The sequence below is a fragment of the Dendropsophus ebraccatus genome, chromosome 7, assembly GCF_027789765.1.
Source record: "Dendropsophus ebraccatus isolate aDenEbr1 chromosome 7, aDenEbr1.pat, whole genome shotgun sequence".
Taxonomy (NCBI): domain Eukaryota; kingdom Metazoa; phylum Chordata; class Amphibia; order Anura; family Hylidae; genus Dendropsophus; species Dendropsophus ebraccatus.
In genome coordinates, this window is record NC_091460.1 from 33146165 (window position 1) to 33163959 (window position 17795).

The following is a 17795-nucleotide window of genomic DNA, read 5'->3' on the forward strand; positions in this document are numbered from 1 at the left end:
TCCCCAGCATGGGCCTGAGCTGTTTTATTTTTGTTTTATTGCGTTAATAACTACTGCTCTTCTTTTTTGTATAGAAACTTTTTCTACTTGTGCGAGGCTCCTGCTTCTACTGCCATCTGCTGACATGTCCTCGTTCCACTATTCATCTGCTGATCAACCAGCTGAAGCTACTGGACAGGGGAGCAGTATACGAGATGTATGAGGTGGAAGGCGTTCTTAATCGGGTCAGTGGTGATATATACAGATACATATCTATATATATCCTCTTATAATGTTCTCTAGTTTGGTACTTGATCTTGGTTCCATCTTCCTCTAGTTCCTAGAAGACAATCCAGCAGCCACTGGTAAAGAGATTCAGGAAGAATTGGAAACGTACACTAAAAAAGTGCTTAAAGCCCACCCTAAGAAGGACGTATCCCATGCAAATAACCAGCAGGTGGGAGTGCTCAGCTTGTAGGTGCACTCCATGGAGTTCCCCTTTAAGAATGTCTTGATTTCTTATCTGTGACTCCTTTTTCTCAGGTGAAGAGTCTGTGTATAATCCGGAACAAGCTTTTAAATGACTTCTGGAAAGGCCAAATGGCTTCTAAGAAATGTCCTCATTGCAAGTGAGTTATGGAGGAGACAGTATGGAGATGTATATGTGGGCTTATGAATTAGTCTATCCAGTCATAGTAGACATAGCGTCATCCTAGCCGCACAGTCCTCTCTGTCCTGCTCTCACCTCTATGGGCAGTGCAGGACTGGAAGGGGAAGCTGAACTATGGGGAGGTGTCATTGTACAGAGAGTAATCTGTATTATCCTGTACCCTAGACCACCAGGGCAAAGGGCAATAAACCTCTTAACTACTTAGGATTACCAAGGATGCAGTTGTTAATTATCAGGCTACCCTAAACCAACATGAAAACTACATTAAACTCCCTCACTACCTTAGACCACCAGGGATACAGGCATTGATCCCATTATTACCCTAGACCACCAGGGAGGCAGTCATTCACCTCTCACACTACACTATACCACCAGGGGAGAGAGGCATTTATCTCGTTATTACCACCAGGGGAGGGAGGCATTTACTACATTATTACCACCAGGGGAGGGAGGCATTTACTACATTATTACCACCAGGGAGGGAGGCAGTTACTACATTATTACCACCAGGGGAGGGAGGCATTTACTACATTATTACCACCAGGGGAGGGAGGCATTTACTACATTATTACCACCAGGGGAGGGAGGCATTTATCCCATTATTACCACCAGGGGAGGGAGGCATTTATCTTGTTATTACCACCAGGGGAGGGAGGCATTTATCTCGTTATTACCACCAGGGGAGGGAGGCATTTATCTCGTTATTACCACCAGGGGAGGGAGGCATTTACTACATTATTACCACCAGGGGAGGGAGGCATTTATCTCGTTATTACCACCAGGGGAGGGAGGCATTTACTACATTATTACCACCAGGGAGGGAGGCATTTACTACATTATTACCACCAGGGAGGGAGGCATTTACTACATTATTACCACCAGGGAGGGAGGCATTTACTACATTATTACCACCAGGGGAGGGAGGCATTTATCTCGTTATTACCACCAGGGGAGGGAGGCATTTACTACATTATTACCACCAGGGAGGGAGGCAGTTACTACATTATTACCACCAGGGGAGGGAGGCATTTACTACATTATTACCACCAGGGGAGGGAGGCATTTACTACATTATTACCACCAGGGGAGGGAGGCATTTACTACATTATTACCACCAGGGAGGGAGGCAGTTACTACATTATTACCACCAGGGAGGGAGGCAGTTACTACATTATTACCACCAGGGAGGGAGGCAGTTACTACATTATTACCACCAGGGAGGGAGGCAGTTACTACATTATTACCACCAGGGAGGGAGGCAGTTACTACATTATTACCACCAGGGAGGGAGGCAGTTACTACATTATTACCACCAGGGGAGGGAGGCAGTTACTACATTATTACCACCAGGGAGGGAGGCATTCACCCTACATTGTAATACTATGTAGCAAATAATCTGAAATTCCAGTTCCAAAGTTGGAATAAAAAACCTAGATCATCCTTTGCCCCATTGTACGGGATGAGGTGAAGCTTTGGTCCAATTTTTGTGTCTGATATTCTGGACTCACAGCTGCTTACTACTTGTTGCTCAGGGCACCGCGCTCCCAAGTACGGAAAGAACAAAACAGCAAGCTGACCATCATCATGGGCGACAAGAAGACGGACAAGGAGGAAGAAGGACCAGGAAGTGAGTGGTCTCTACTACATTGTGATTCCTTTTTTTAAATCTGTGATGTAATGTGGGAATGAGAATGGGAAAAGTTCAGTCCGCACATTCACAATGTTCTTTTAATCTAAGCATATTATTCTACCATTGTCTGATGCTATTTGGCTACATTTTTCCTCTGCGTTTTCTTGATTCTTGACTTTCATTTGTTATTGAAGTAGATTCATTTTTACCATTCACTGTTTTCTTCTTTCTTTTCCAGTTACGACCTCCACAGAGCCCCCCGAGCGAGGATACCTGACCCCCAGCACTACAAAGGAGCACTTAGAGACCCTCTGGGAAAATGAGGGTAATGCCAGCCGTATGCTGTGTAACCGATTTAACCCTATGAGCATCACATCCCTGCAGGCTCACTGTCTGTGACACTGGACAAGAAAGACCTGGGGTTCTCCAACTGTTCTGGGAGTTGTAGATTTTCTGTAGAGCTGCAGGTTGACTGTAGAGAGTACTGGCTTACATCTATTTAGTGGGTGACCCGGGTGGTAGACTAGGAAAGGTTGTATCCAACTTGGCTGAAAGTGAGTTTTTTAAAGGTTTTTCTGCCCCCTACAGGCAATAAGTAGTGAAAAAGCTCAGCACCATTCATGACGCCACAACTCCCTTTGTTATTGCCTATTAGCGTTCCACATCACGAGACCACCTGCCACATTGTAAATGCATGGATGGAATACAGTTAGATGCAGCAGCCAATTGATGGGGCTGGTGGTGATTTCACTATGGGCAGTACCTCACGTATGACTGCTGCTGTGACACAAGTTGCTGTGTTACTTTGTGCCCATAGTTAAATTGATATGCCACTCATACATAACTGTTGATATGTTGCTGCCCATGGCGAGACTAATAATTAATTCCGTAGTTATTACCTATTCAGTCTCCTTCCCCCAGTTCACAGCTGCTGCTTTCTGCTGAAGACACAAAATCTGTGTGTGAGCCTTTCTCTGCCCCCCCCCCCCCCCCCCCCGTCCGAGACAGATTATGTAAACAAGTCCCTGGCTGGCTTTATCTGCAACATCGTAGCTTCTTTGTAATGCTGGAAGGATTAATCACCGTGAGTTCATTAGCAACTTGACCTCAGAATAATCCTCCCAGCATTACAAAGAAGCTATAATGTTGCAGATAAAGCCAGTCAGTGACTTGTTTACATCAGCTGTCTCAGAAGGGAGGAGCAGGGGGAGACAAAGAGAGAAGCCCACACACAGATTTTTGTGTTTTCAGCAGGAAGCAAGTATGGAAGGAATTGTTAGGCTGTATTCACACGTTCTGTGTTCTGCATGTAACGGAATGAGTGGGTAGGGAGCAGCAGATAATAAAATGTATTTATAAGTACTTTCTTATATACATATGCAATGTGTGTAATCACTCTTTATCCTTTTGTTTGCAGGTTTTTTTCTACAATACCTTTTTTCTGGCCTGACAATAGGCAAGGACCTCTCCCCAGACATGTTCTTCCTTGATCTTGTGGTGGTTCCTCCATCCCGGTAATTTATTCCTCCTAACTCTGACTCTTTTATTGACACCCAGGTTAGAAGGAGAAGTAAGCTTCTCCCTTCTTAGCCAACATCCCCACTACAATTCACTTTGCAGCATCGCCCAACCAAGAAAATAACATTTGTGAATGGGTATTTTGTTTAGGAAGGAAGAATCGCCATTGTTGTAGTATAGGGGTATCAACTGGCGGCCCCCTGTCTGTTGCAAAACAACAATTCCCATCATTCCTAGACATCCAAAGCTTTGGCTATCCAGGCATGATGGGAATTGTAGTTGTGAAACAGCAGGTCGGCCACAGTTTGACATCCATGTTGTAGTGGGTGGGGGATATCACCCAAGTGACTCCTTGTTCAGGACATAGCTCTCTAACTTTTCTGTTTTCACAGTTACCGGCCTGTTAATCGGCTGGGAGATCAGATGTTCACCAACGGGCAGACGGTTAATCTGCAGGCTGTCCTAAAAGACGTGTCCACCATACAGAAGTTACTGGCGGTAATGGCTGAGGAGCAAACAAAGTCTTCACAACCTATGGAGACTGATATAAGCAAGGTAAGATGTGATGTTTTCTGCCTGAGCATCTTTCTCACCCCTTACTCGTTGTGTCAGCAGTCACAGCAGAATATAGGGTTGGAATATTGCTGCATGTGATGTCATGACTGCCTGTGAAAGAACCCAAGGTATCTGCTAATATTTAGTGGTAATATTCTGTGTGAACACTAGATGGCATCGTAAACGTACAGCTATAACTGGTGTAATATTCTGTATGAACACTAGATGGCATCATAAACTTACAGCTATAACTGGTGTAATATTCTGTATGAACACTAGATGGCATCATAAACTTACAGCTATAACTGGTGTAATATTCTATGTGAACAGCAGATGGTGCCGCTTTTTATATTCACTTGACACTTGTGTGTTAAAATCATTTACTATTGGGTTTAACTCAGTTCATAGTAGCATCACGGTGTCTATTCTGATGACTTATTAAATAATGTGGTTAAAAATAATGGTGGAATTGCTGCTTTCATGTTATGGAGGATCCCTTTAGCATGAAATTTTTTGAAAGATTTTAGGTACTGGGAGACTGATCCTATAAGATGACTGCACTGAATAACATGGGAATTGTAGTGGTAATAATATTGAATTGTGCTGCTCACCTTTCTCGAGCTGCTATCCCTATACTGGTTAAAAACCTTGACTGATAAGCCTTTGGGGGACATTTATCAAACTATTTGCGCCTGTTTTTAGTCTAATATATCTAGTTTGCGCTCAAAATAAATATAATATGAATTTATGAAGCTTTTTTAGACAAGACTATCCAAATTAGATGTGAGTTTTTTAATTAGGTTTTTTTGTTGTTAATTAGATCAAAAGCGCGTCAGAATTCTTTTTTAGCCAAATTTATTAAGTGCTCAAAGTCGCATATATTGGCGCATCGCTACGTCTGCTCCGAACCAGGTGAATTTATTAGACTAATTAAAAGACCATTATTTATAAGACACATTTACTATGCTATTAGACAATTTACATACATTTGAATAAACACATTAGATTGGAAATTATGCCGAAACATCTTTGACAAAATCGTGTTTTTAGATTTGTTAGTAAATATCCCCCTTTGTGTTTTCAGGATGGCACGGAGCCTGTGCAGGGCATCGATCGCTCCTTCTTGGCCCAGCTGTATGGGGAGAGCCTCACAGATAAACTTTACAACTCCTGGGTTTATCTACAGAGCCACGTGAACGTCGTGTTTGATAGTGAGATGGACAAACTGAATTCTGAAAAGTATCCTGGCGTCCGTCAGGTGAGTGAGGCCATGTAGTGTATGTACTAGCAGAATAGTGAGTGCAGCTCTGGAGTACAATACAGAATGTAACTCAGGATCAGTACAGGATAAGTAATGTAATGTATGTACACAGTGACCCCACTAGCAGAATAGTGACAGCAGCTCTGGAGTATAATACAGGATGTAACTCCGGATCAGTAATGTAATGTATGTACACAGTGACCCCACTAGCAGAATAGTGACAGCAGCTCTGGAGTATAATACAGGATGTAACTCCGGATCAGTAATGGAATGTATGTACACAGTGACCCCACTAGCAGAATAGTGACAGCAGCTCTGGAGTATAATACAGGATGTAATTCAGGATCAGTAATGTATTGTATATAGTAACCCCACCAGCAGAATAGTGAGTGCAGCTCTGGAGTATAACGACGAGTAATTTCAAGCATTTACAAGTATTATGTGGATAATTTCTGTATGTAAGTGCATGATCACCCTATAATGTGCGTCCTCCGTTTCTGTTTTTTAGCTGCTTGAGAAGAAGGAAGGTCTCTTTCGGAAACACATGATGGGAAAGCGAGTGGACTATGCAGCTCGATCTGTCATTTGCCCGGACATGTACATCAATACCAATGAGATTGGCATTCCTATGGTAAGTATATGAAGGCACTGCGGATGAATCCTAAAAAGTGCTTGGCATCAGGAGAGGTGGCCTTGACTTGGTTTGGGATTCCCTAGTGAGCATAATCACTCTGGGATGGGGAACCCTTGGCCCTTCAGCTATTAAAAAACTACAATTCCCATCATGCCTAGACGGCCAGCTTTAGCTTTGGCTGTCCAGGCATTATTGGAATTGTAGTTTTGCAACAGCTGGAGGGCCGAAGGTTCCCCATCCCTGCTCTAACAAGACAGTATCCCTGCCTTACAGTACAGGAGGAGTGGTGACATGGAGCTTGTGTGGTAATAGTAACATGTCAGCCCCTTTGTGATACAGAGCTATAAATCCCCTTATGCAGCCCCCAGTACATTAGGGGCTTACTGCTGTGTAAGCTCATACCTGGGCTTTGTCTTCTTTTAGGTATTTGCCACCAAGTTGACCTATCCCCAGCCCGTCACAGCATGGAATGTACAGGAGTTAAGACAAGCGGTTATAAATGGGCCCAACGTCCATCCCGGGGCTTCCATGGTGGTTGCTGAAGATGGTTCTCGCACAATATTGGCTTCTACTAATCCCACCCAGCGGGAGGCCATTGCCAAACAGCTACTCACACCATCCACCGGTTCACAGAGGTTGACTGCAAAAATAGTAAGTGACTGTGTAGTGAAATAGCCTGCTGAAGTATGATGGTGCATGTGTTTATCCATAATCTATAGTATGATGTGAATGTGATAGGAGGTCAGCTGCTACCTAATCTCTGTATTCAGGTGCTAATATTGGCTAGAGAGGCTCATGCTGTACAGCAGGGATGGGGAACCTTCGGCTCTCGAGCTGTCGCAAAACTACAATTCCCATCATGTGTAAAGCTAAAGCTGCAAGGCATGATGGGAATTGTAGTTTTGCAACTAGAGGGCAAAGATCATCCATGTACTTAGGTGTTCCGAGAGGGTTGGTTCGATCAGTGCCCGCATACCCGCCAGCCTAGGGTAGTAAAAGAGTTTATGGTATGATTGCTGATATAGTCTTGGGCAGTAAAGAGTCCAGTGCCCACTTGCCTGGCGAGGGTAGTGAATGGGATTATGGTAAACTACTTGGTGGTCTTGGTACCTGGCAGTCTAGGGTAGTAAAGGAGCTTATGGTACTATCCCTGATGGTCTAGGGCAGTCAAGACTTCAGTGCCTCATGTCTGGCATCTTTGGTAGTCAATGAGATTATGGTAAGATTCCTAGTCTGGAGTAAATAAGGGAAAGGGGGGACACTATCGTAACCTTTTAAGTATGTTAAAGGACTAAATAAGGTTCAGGAGGAAGGAAACTGAACCCAAGAACTAGAGGACACAGTGAGAGGATACTGGGGAAAGATCAAACGCAACGTGAGAAAATCTTACTCTACTGAAAGAGTAGTTGATGCTTGGAACAAACTTCCAGCAGATGTGGTTGGTGAATAACAGAATGTAAACCTGCATGGTATATACATATATCTATCCTAAGATAATAAAGGAAATACTAAAAGGGCAGACTAGATGGACCCAGTGGTCTTTTTCTGCCGAAAATCATTTAAGTTTCTATGGTAGTCTAGGCCAGTGAGTATGTTATTGCCTACATACTATACCTATGACTGGGGGTAGTAATGGTATTTATGGTGAGAGAGGGTAGTGGAAGGGTTATTGTCTGCGTCCCTGGCACAGAAGGGGTATAAAGCAGCATCCCTGGTGGTCTATGGAATGGAAAGGGTCCATATTTGCATCCCTGGTGGTCTAGGACAAAGGATCAAGGGTCCAGCATTGCTCCTGTATTATATAGAGTGTGTGGCTTTCATTCAGCAATGCATATACTGTGTTAAGCCTCTTCACGATTTCCTCTGTTTCTCAGGTTTATCGTCATGTTAAGAACGGCGATGTCTTGTTACTCAACCGCCAGCCCACATTGCACAGACCGTCTATCCAAGCTCACAAGGCCCGAATCCTTCCAGGGGAGAAAGTGCTGAGACTCCATTACGCCAACTGCAAGGCCTATAATGCCGACTTTGATGGAGACGAAATGAACGCCCATTTTCCACAAAGTGAACTCGGCCGGGCTGAGGCATACACCATAGCGTGTACAGATCAGCAGTATTTGGTACCCAAGGTAAGGAAGGCTATTACTTTATAATGCATAGTCACATGTATGGTTAGTTTAGAATTGGCTTTTCTAGGCAAATAACCAATACATATAGTGTGGCTATATAGGGACCAAGAGAGTCTCTTAAGTGCTTAAAGAAAACACTTGTATCTCTGTTGCTGTGCTACTGTACAGACCATGGTTAGTCCTTGACAAGTATGGGAAAATTCGTTTTTATAGGCTGCTCTACGGCATCAGTATGTGTAGATTCAGAATAGGATTGGATAGAGAGAGACTGAGCATGTGTGTCCTCCAGCATTCAGTAGGTGGACAGGTATCATTGATACACACTTTGAACACCAGGTGTCGCCATATTATAAAATTGTCACTTTTACTAGATTTTTTTTTTTTTTTAACAACATGTATTTGACAAACATGGTTAACTTTTTATGATCTATATAATGAATTTGATGTGTAAGGCTGGGACAGCCCCTTTAAGTGGCAAAGTAGTTGAATATGGGTGGGGCTGCCGTCTAGGTAAAACACATTGAGAGTCATTGGCAGTTTCATATATGTTAGATGGACATATCTCTACGGTATGTGTATATAGCCTTGTATGAAGCTAACTTTTTGTATTTCTCTCTGGCAGGACGGCACGCCCTTAGCCGGCCTCATCCAGGATCACATGGTGTCCGGAGTCAGCATGACCATCCGCGGTTGCTTCTTTACCAGAGATCAGTATATGGAGCTGGTATATAGAGGGCTGACGGATAAAAAGGGCCGTGTAAAAACCCTTCCACCTGCTATTATGAAGCCGTGTAGACTATGGACTGGAAAACAGGTAACATTAGGGTCAAACAAGACTTCGAACCGAGGGGGAAAAAAACTTGGGGATGGGAAACCTTTGGCCCTTCAGCTTGATGTGAATGATGGATGGATGAAAACAACAAGGTGCACTTAACTTTCGGTTCCAGCGCTGAGGCCTGCATCACGCTGCTTCGGTCCCCAGCTGCTTCCTGGCTTGAGACGAGGTTTGAGATGTGATGTTTCAAGCCTGCTTAGTTATATAGTAGCTTTACCAGGGTCCCGCCTCTGTCACTGAATGGTTGAGCGGGCTTCAAATGTTTAGCCTCGTGTCAAGCCCCTTCTCAGACCAGGAAGCAGCTGGGAACCGGGGCAGCGTGATGCAGGCCCCAGCGCTGGAATCAGGGAGGTAAGTGGACGTTGTTGCACTAAACAGCTCTCCCCACTCTGCCACATGACTAAGGTGAACCTCCTATGTATGTCTCTAAAACAATCGCAGTCATGCACAACCGGATTGATCGAAACTTTTGATATGTCTCCACCCCATGATTCAGGATGGAGGGTTATCTCCCCTGTCGGAGGATCAGAGTCCATTTGCCCGGACCACCTCTCCACTGATACCGTCTGTCAGAGTCAGGAGCCCCCCATACACACTGGACATTCGCTGTCACATGACTTGGGTGTATGATCACCTTCTTTTATATAAAGATATTCCCTGTTCTGTCTTTTCTCGGTCACAGGTCGTCTCTACGTTACTAATCAACGTAATCCCGGATCACCACATACCTCTCAATCTGACAGGAACAGCGAAGATCCCCGGCAAAGCATGGGTGAAGGAAACTCCCCAGGACATCCCTGGGTTCAATCCTAACTTAATGTGTGAGTCCCAGGTGAGAAACTATTGATATTCTACCCCTCTAAAAGTACCCAAATCATTGAGTCTTCATCTACAAGAGCTGAAATGTATTTCTGTTATTGAGTCACTCTAATTCATTGGCCATCAAGACCCTTGTCCGTTAACCACTACGTAACTCTATCACCAGTGAGGGTCTTCGTCAAGCAATGAGACCCCTTGGTGATCAGAACAGAATAAGGATCAGTATTGTGTCAGTAACATGTCCCCGTCTTCTCATTCAGGTCATCATAAGACACGGAGAGCTCCTGTGTGGGGTCCTGGATAAAGCCCATTATGGCAGCTCCTCCTTCGGCCTTGTTCACTGCTGCTACGAGCTGTATGGTGGTGAAACCAGCGGGAAATTACTTACATGTCTAGCACGGCTATTCACAGCATACCTGCAGCTCTATCGGGGCTTCACTTTGGGTAAGTTTGGGCTGTTTTGCACTGACTTTGCCTCCTTCTCCAGCTGTCTATTGTCCTTTTCTCGCATTTATAGTGACTGTATTGTCTTACAGGGGTGGAGGACATTCTGGTCCGACCCTACGCTGATTTAGCCAGGGAGAAAATTGTGGAAAGCTCCCCACAATGTGGCGGAAAGGTTTGTGATTGTAACACTGTTGCAAATGTGTTGTATGTAGAGATGAGCGAACCTCGAGCATGCTCAAGTCCATCCGAACCCGAACTTTCGGCATTTGATTAGCGGTGGCTGCTGAAGTTGGATAAAGCCCTAAGGCTATGTGGAAATCATGGATATAGCCATTGGCTGTATCCATGTTTTCCAGACAACCTTAGAGCTTTATCCAAGTTCAGCAGCCCCAGCTAATCAAATACCGAATGTTACTGCACCAGAGAGTGTCCGCATCTTCTTACCTGTCACTTGGGAGTAGTGACAGCAGAGTCCCCCCTTACCTCTAATACTTAATATTACTGTCATCCGTCTCCCCTCCCCATGCCAATACTGCTGGTACATAGAGGAAAGGGGAGAACTATCTGATAACTAAACCGCATAGGAGCACTAAAAGGCAAGAACTGTATGGCTGATAGTGATTGTTCTCCCACTTTTAGGCTGTCCGGGAAGCATTCAACCTTTCTGAACTGGCTTCAGATGAAGAGACCCGGGGTAAATGGGAAGATGCCCATCTAAGTAAAGACCAGAGAGACTTTAATATGGTTGACTTGAAGTTCAAGGAGCAAGTGAATCAACTGAGCAATGAGATAAATAAGGTGGGCGTCTGAAAGTATTCACATTATTAGAGGGTTTTTTATTCTTCTTAAAGGGGGTATCCAGCGCTACAAAAACATGGCCCCTTTGTTTCAGAGACAACACCACTCATGTCTCCAGTTTGGGTGCAAGGTTTTGCTACTCTGTTCCATTGAAGTGAATGGAGCTTAATTGCAAACCGCACCTGAACTGGAGACAAGAGTGGTGCGGTCTCTGGAGAAAGTGGCCATGTTTTTGTAGCGCTGGATTCCCCTTTAAGTTGCATAGTGCAAGGTCTTGTTGTCTCCATGGTGTTTGTTGAATGTCTTATGCTTATGTCTTATGTGATCTCCTTCCTAAGGCACGATCTTTACTAAGCCACTTTCAGGCCTCGTGCCCTGTAGTATTGCATTGGAGACCACACTCTGGTTTAATGTCTTCTAGGATAACTTTGTACCTGTCTTGTACCTTCTAGGTGTGTATGCCACTTGGTCTTCACAGACATTTCCCAGAAAATAATTTGCAGCTGATGGTCCAGTCTGGGGCTAAAGGATCCACTGTGAATACTATGCAGGTACCATTCACCTCTGCTGCTTCCTTCCTGTTACATAGTCTATTGTTATATATCGGATTACATAATACTATTACTCCCTTACAGATGTTCCTGTTAGAATGAAATGTTCACTTTTGATACATTTCAGAGACATGTCAAACATTTTATTGTTAAGGGTCTAGGTGTCCGGACCCCCACAATCTCTAAAATGAGCTGGGAGAAGTGTGCTGATTTCATGTATGGAAAGGGGATGTTCTTATGGTCCTATTCACTATGATTTGTCTTGGAGACATCCCCTTTTTGGCCATTAGGGGGCAGTATGTGGTTTTGTATGGGTGGCTTGTATGGCTGAACCTTGGTGTATCTTTATTTTACAGATCTCATGTCTTTTGGGTCAGATTGAATTGGAAGGTCGGCGACCACCACTGATGCCCTCTGGGAAATCCCTGCCCTGTTTCCAACCGTACGACTTCGCACCACGATCCGGTGGCTTTGTGACTGGCCGCTTTCTCACTGGCATCAAACCTCCAGTACGCTGGTTATAACCTTACCATATGTTGAGTTTGTGATCATCCTGAATAGCCTAATGTGGGTTACTGATGGGTCTTACCTATTCCATACTGCGAGATAAACACATACTTGCCAGTTTATGGTTGATAGGGCATCTTAAAGTGTTTGTTCTTAAAAAAAAAAATCTGAGGATTAATAATTTAATATTTAATAGGAGGAAAGAAATTCCTTTGCTTTTGAGGCTTTCTCTAATTACCTTGAGATGGTGCAGCATAACTGTTCACCATGTAATGGACATGGACTAGTTACTGCACGGTATTGGAGTGAGGAGCTGCAGGAAGAGCCACTGCTCAGGGGGGCGCCATTTCTGGACGTTGCATACAACCATGTGTGTTTTTGTTGTCTTAGGAGTTTTACTTTCACTGTATGGCCGGGAGAGAGGGTTTGGTGGACACTGCCGTGAAGACGAGCCGTTCCGGTTATCTCCAGAGGTTTGTGGAGGGTGACATTGTCTGGTGGCTACACTTGCATAGATCCTGGGTCTCTGTATTATTCTGTTTCCAGTTTAGCTGTTCTTTGGTCAAGCATGTTAAGATCTAAACACTCCCTGCAAGCTCTTATCCTTAGAAGGCTAATATTGAGAAGTTGCAGAGACTTTGCAAGGTGTCTTGTAAGCAGATATGGCAGAAGCAGCGTAGTTAGGAAGGGGTTACACTAAGCACTGAACTACCACTGCTAATTCATTGTAGTACTGTGGGCTTGCAGCAATGGCTACATTAGTAATTACACAAGTGTCAGCTGCCCTGAGCTTTATGGGAAGCCTTTACATTTTTTAGGAAGAGTGTAGATCAACTTCACCTGCCTCAGCCTGTAAGTACACAGCCCAATCTCTCTCTCGCACATAGCAGATGCTGGCCATGGTCTCATTTCCTGTGTTCTCTCTTCTTCTTCCTGTTACTAGAGACAGACATAGCCTAACAACGGGCAGTGTACAGCAGATTGCAGAAAAGTGAGACACCTAGTGGCCTTTTGGAGCTGTTTTTTCTAGAGTTAGGAGTCATCTGGTAAATTGTAGGAATTAGCTGTTTTGCTATCTATCTATCTATCGTTTGTATTATTTTCTATTAGAATTTTATTCTTTTTGATTAATGTATTGAGTTCTCCTTTAGGTGCATCATCAAACATCTTGAGGGGTTGGTGGTTCAGTACGACCTCACAGTGCGGGACAGCGATGGCAGCGTGGTGCAGTTCCTGTATGGGGAGGATGGACTGGATGTACCTAAGACCCAGTTTCTGCAGCCAAAGCAGTTTCCGTTCATTGCAGAGAATTATGAGGTATATTACCCAGGACTCCACTGTGGTTTACACACAACGTTTTCTGTGAATATACATTTTTTCACCCATTATTGCTTGTCCTGAGGAAGCCACACTCTCAGCTTCTCCTGACTCCCGTGTTAATATTTCACAGTACTATTCTTTGCGTTATCGTCATGACCAACATGGTCATAAGCTGTAAATTATAAGCCACAAGGACTGTAAAACATTATATACATATCAACGTTAGGTAACATCCACTGTTTTAGTGCAGTTCAGCAAGTTCTCTCATCAATTACTTAGCCAGTGTCCCCTGCAGATCGCAGTTGCCATCGCAGGCAGTGATTGGCTGAGCGGGCTTGAGGCAGCTACGATCAGCTGGGCGCACAAAACCTGTAGAAGGACACTGGGGGAGCGCGGACAGGTGAGTATAGGCTTTTTTTTTTTTTCTATGTGTATTAAAACGTGCAGCTGCCAAGTTCTGTAATGAACCACACTTTTTGCAAAGTTTGTAACGAATTTCGATTTGTGGAGTTTGGTTCGCTCTTCTTTAATATCCACCTTTTTAGAGGTCAGATACTTGTGTTTTACTTTAGGGAAGTTTGTCCAGATTGGGGAAGCCATATGCACTGTAAGCTTTATAGCATATCATCTTGACTATAGTTGAAAAATTTGGGATCACTTTGGTTGCCCACCTCATGGGATCCCTATGGTACCTTGCACACTAGTGGTGCTATTTTTTTTCTGTGATATGACAGCCGTCTTGGCGCTAGCTGTTCCAAACTGTTAAACGAAAACCCAATGCTTTTTTTTCTTTTTAATAAAGGGGTATTCCACTGAAACATTATTTTTAATATGTTGCTGCCCATGTTGAGACTAACTATAATTCCTTCCATACTTGTTGTTATCAATTCAGTCTCCTTTCTCTAGTTCCAAACTCATCACACATGACCATGTCTCATTGATCCACTTTGTAGAATCTGTTTCCTATTCAAAATGATTTGGCTAAACACTGGTTTGTGAATCCTTCCCACTCACTCTTATGAGTGGTGCGTTGCCATAAACCTAGTTATGTCAACACGGAAACGGCTTAGATAAGTTTTTACAAGTTTGAGATAGATGGTTCCAGGCAATGTCATCTTCTGCGTTCTGCTCTCTGTGTTCCTTATCCGGCATTTTATGAGTCCGTATCAGCTGTTTACTTCATGTTGTGTTTTATATCAATGCTTGATTGTGTATCCTAGTGGCAAAGCCTGATCTTATTGTCCATGTGGCTATTTTATAGCTGGTAGGACCTTTGGTTCTAGGTTTATGGTTCAGATATCATAAAAATGTGACCTAATCTATCGGGATCATGTTTCAGAGCAGATTGATGTACACTACTCACAAAAAGTAAGGGATATTTGGCTTGTGGGTGAATTTTATGGAAAACGTTCACACCACAGTGTTATATCATGAGGCGTTAAGTAGAAGCAGCAATGGGGATTTCCTTATCTCACACAGTTTATGAAACAAAAGACACCAGTGATGGGTATACTCCAGCATCATGTCACTGTCTCTATAACTTGTCATGCACCCTTGAGCATCAATCACAGCTCAATAACGTCTTCTGCCAATCGCAAGTAACCTTATTGTCTGCTGGGGCATGGCATCCCACTCTTCTTGAAGGGGCGTCCCTCAAGTCATCTAGGTTCTGGGGTACTGAGTTACAAGCCTGATCCGATCGGTTTTCTACAGGATTCAGGTTTGGAAAAATTGCAGCTGCTTTATGTGAGGTCCCCCGGTCTCCAGCAGTCACTCCGTTTGAGGTCCCCTGGTCTCCAGCAGCCATTATTTGTGAGCTCCCCCGGTCTCCAGCAGCCATTATTTGTGAGGTCCCCTGTTCTCCAGCAATCGTTCCCTAATGATGCTGTGAGTTGGAGCATTGTCCTCCATGAAAATATTAGGCGACTGTGCTGCTCATGCAGAGGCACAATGACTGGATTACTGATGTTATACATGTAGTATGTCCCTGTACCATTCACACAGTGTAGGGCATCTCTGTATAGACTAGACACACCTTCCCTGTACACTGTAACACCACCACCACTAGACACACCTGTCCTATACACTGTAACACGACCACCACTAGACACACCTGCCCACATTGTATCACCACCACTACACACACCTGCCCTGTACACTGTAGCACCACCACCACTAGACACACCTGCCCTGTACACTGTAGCACCACCACCACTAGACACACCTGCCCTGTACACTGTACCACCACCACTAGACACACCTGCCCTGTACACTGTAGCACCACCACCACTAGACACACCTGCCCTGTACACTGTAACACCACCACCACTAGACACACCTGGCTGCCCTGTACCTTGTAACACCACCACCTCGCCACCTGTAGACACACCTGTGAGAGAGGAAGCAGTATAGTAGAGAGAGCCTTGTATTATATTGGTATACCCTACCTCTATATGTTGCTGGCACCTGTGTTTTTCTCCTCATTTGGTATCCCCAAAGCTTCATGTATCAGACACACACGTTGGAACCTGTGACCCATTAAAAAAAATCAGATCTCATGACAGGAGACATATGTTAGTGCTGCTTTACTATTATCCTTTGGTTGCTATTGACCTTTGAATGATAAAGCAGCATATAACATATACAAGATACCATATGGTCTCTAGTGATACGGACAGGGAGCTCACATGACAAGATCATAAAATAATCTTTGTAAGTGGAATTTATGATGTTTGTTGTAGGCTCTGTGTTATCCAAGCAGGAAGTCTTTAAGCCCCATAACCTTTGGTGTCATTGAATGATCCATCCTGGGGGGATATAACCAGGAGACCGGGTGTACCTGTGCCATGACACCAATGTGTTCCTGTGAGTGACGTATAGTTATCACATTATAGGAGTCACATGTTGGCTGTGTCAGAGCATTGCCCTGACAGTATTCATACTGGGGAGTAACTGGTCACATTATTGACCTGTCGCTACCTGGAAACCATCAGCAAGCAGTCTAGCTTCTAATGGCATTATATAACTGGCCTTACATGTAGAATAGAAAAAAAAAATATGACCGTAATTTCTGGAGTTTCACTGTATTACTTTTCTGAATGTCTGTCTATAATTTGTATGTTTGGAAAACCTGAATAAAAATTATCTGATTAAAAAAAGAAAGAATAGAAAAAAAACCTGACGCTATTCTGTGTAAAATTACAGGTTTTAATGGAATTTTTTTTTAAAATGCAACCAGAACGCTGAAGTTTTACCAAATGTACGCTTCTTCTGCAGTGTTATAAGAGTTGAGCTAAGCTGTTACTGATGGGTCTGATAAAGGGGTGACGTAATGTTTCAAAAACTGACCGAATAATGAGTACAGCTCTGGAGTGTAGTGCAGGATGTAAGTTAGGATCAGTAAGTAATGTATGTACATAGAGCTATACTCACTTTCTTCTGGTGGAGTCACTGTGTACATACAATACTTATCCTGTACTGATCCTGAGTTACTTCCTGTATTATACTCCAGAGCTGCTCTCACTATTCTGCTGGTGGGGTCACTTTGTACATACATTACTTATCCTGTCCTGGAGTCTCTGTATACATACGTTACATTACTGATCCTGAGTTACATCCTGTATTATACTCCAGAGCTGCTCTCACTATTCTGCTTGTGGTGTCACTTTGTACATACATTACTTATCCTGTACTGATACTGAGTTACATCCTGTATTATACTCCAGAGCTGCAGTCGATATTCTGCCGGTGGAGTCTCTGTGTACATACGTTACATTACTGATCCTGAGTTACATCCTGTATTATACTCCAGAGCTGCACTCACTATTCTGTTGGTGATGTCACTGTGTACATACATTACTTATCTTGTACTGATCCTGAGTTACATCCCGTATTAGGAGGGGTTCACACTGAGGAATTCTCACGGATAAATTTCGCGGAATTCCGTCGGCTGTATGCATGCACGGCTGCGCGCCTTTCCGCCGCCTCCATAGACACCATTCTATGGGCCGGCTGATTCCGCATTCCACCGAAAGAACTGACTTGTCAATTCTTTCGGCGGAATCCGCCCGTGCATAGAATGATGTCTATGGCACGGGCTGAGTTCCGCGGAATTTATCCGCGAGAATTCCTCAGTGTGAACC

At 43.9% G+C, this 17795-nt stretch overlaps 1 protein-coding gene across 1 annotated transcript in view; it reads left to right on the forward strand.

Moving 5' to 3' along the window:
* The window catches only part of POLR1A (RNA polymerase I subunit A), a 46540-nt gene that overhangs the window by 4707 nt on the left and 24038 nt on the right, over positions 1 to 17795 (forward strand). Inside the window, exons 3-22 of the mRNA XM_069977249.1 lie at positions 75 to 224; positions 317 to 436; positions 523 to 608; positions 2182 to 2276; positions 2518 to 2604; positions 3697 to 3793; positions 4190 to 4352; positions 5437 to 5610; positions 6122 to 6244; positions 6671 to 6898; positions 8122 to 8376; positions 8999 to 9190; positions 9894 to 10043; positions 10291 to 10474; positions 10567 to 10649; positions 11117 to 11275; positions 11728 to 11826; positions 12183 to 12335; positions 12724 to 12806; positions 13485 to 13650. Of these exons, the coding sequence (XP_069833350.1) occupies positions 75 to 224; positions 317 to 436; positions 523 to 608; positions 2182 to 2276; positions 2518 to 2604; positions 3697 to 3793; positions 4190 to 4352; positions 5437 to 5610; positions 6122 to 6244; positions 6671 to 6898; positions 8122 to 8376; positions 8999 to 9190; positions 9894 to 10043; positions 10291 to 10474; positions 10567 to 10649; positions 11117 to 11275; positions 11728 to 11826; positions 12183 to 12335; positions 12724 to 12806; positions 13485 to 13650 (2847 nt within the window). The remainder of the gene's footprint in view (positions 1 to 74; positions 225 to 316; positions 437 to 522; positions 609 to 2181; positions 2277 to 2517; positions 2605 to 3696; positions 3794 to 4189; positions 4353 to 5436; positions 5611 to 6121; positions 6245 to 6670; positions 6899 to 8121; positions 8377 to 8998; positions 9191 to 9893; positions 10044 to 10290; positions 10475 to 10566; positions 10650 to 11116; positions 11276 to 11727; positions 11827 to 12182; positions 12336 to 12723; positions 12807 to 13484; positions 13651 to 17795) is intronic.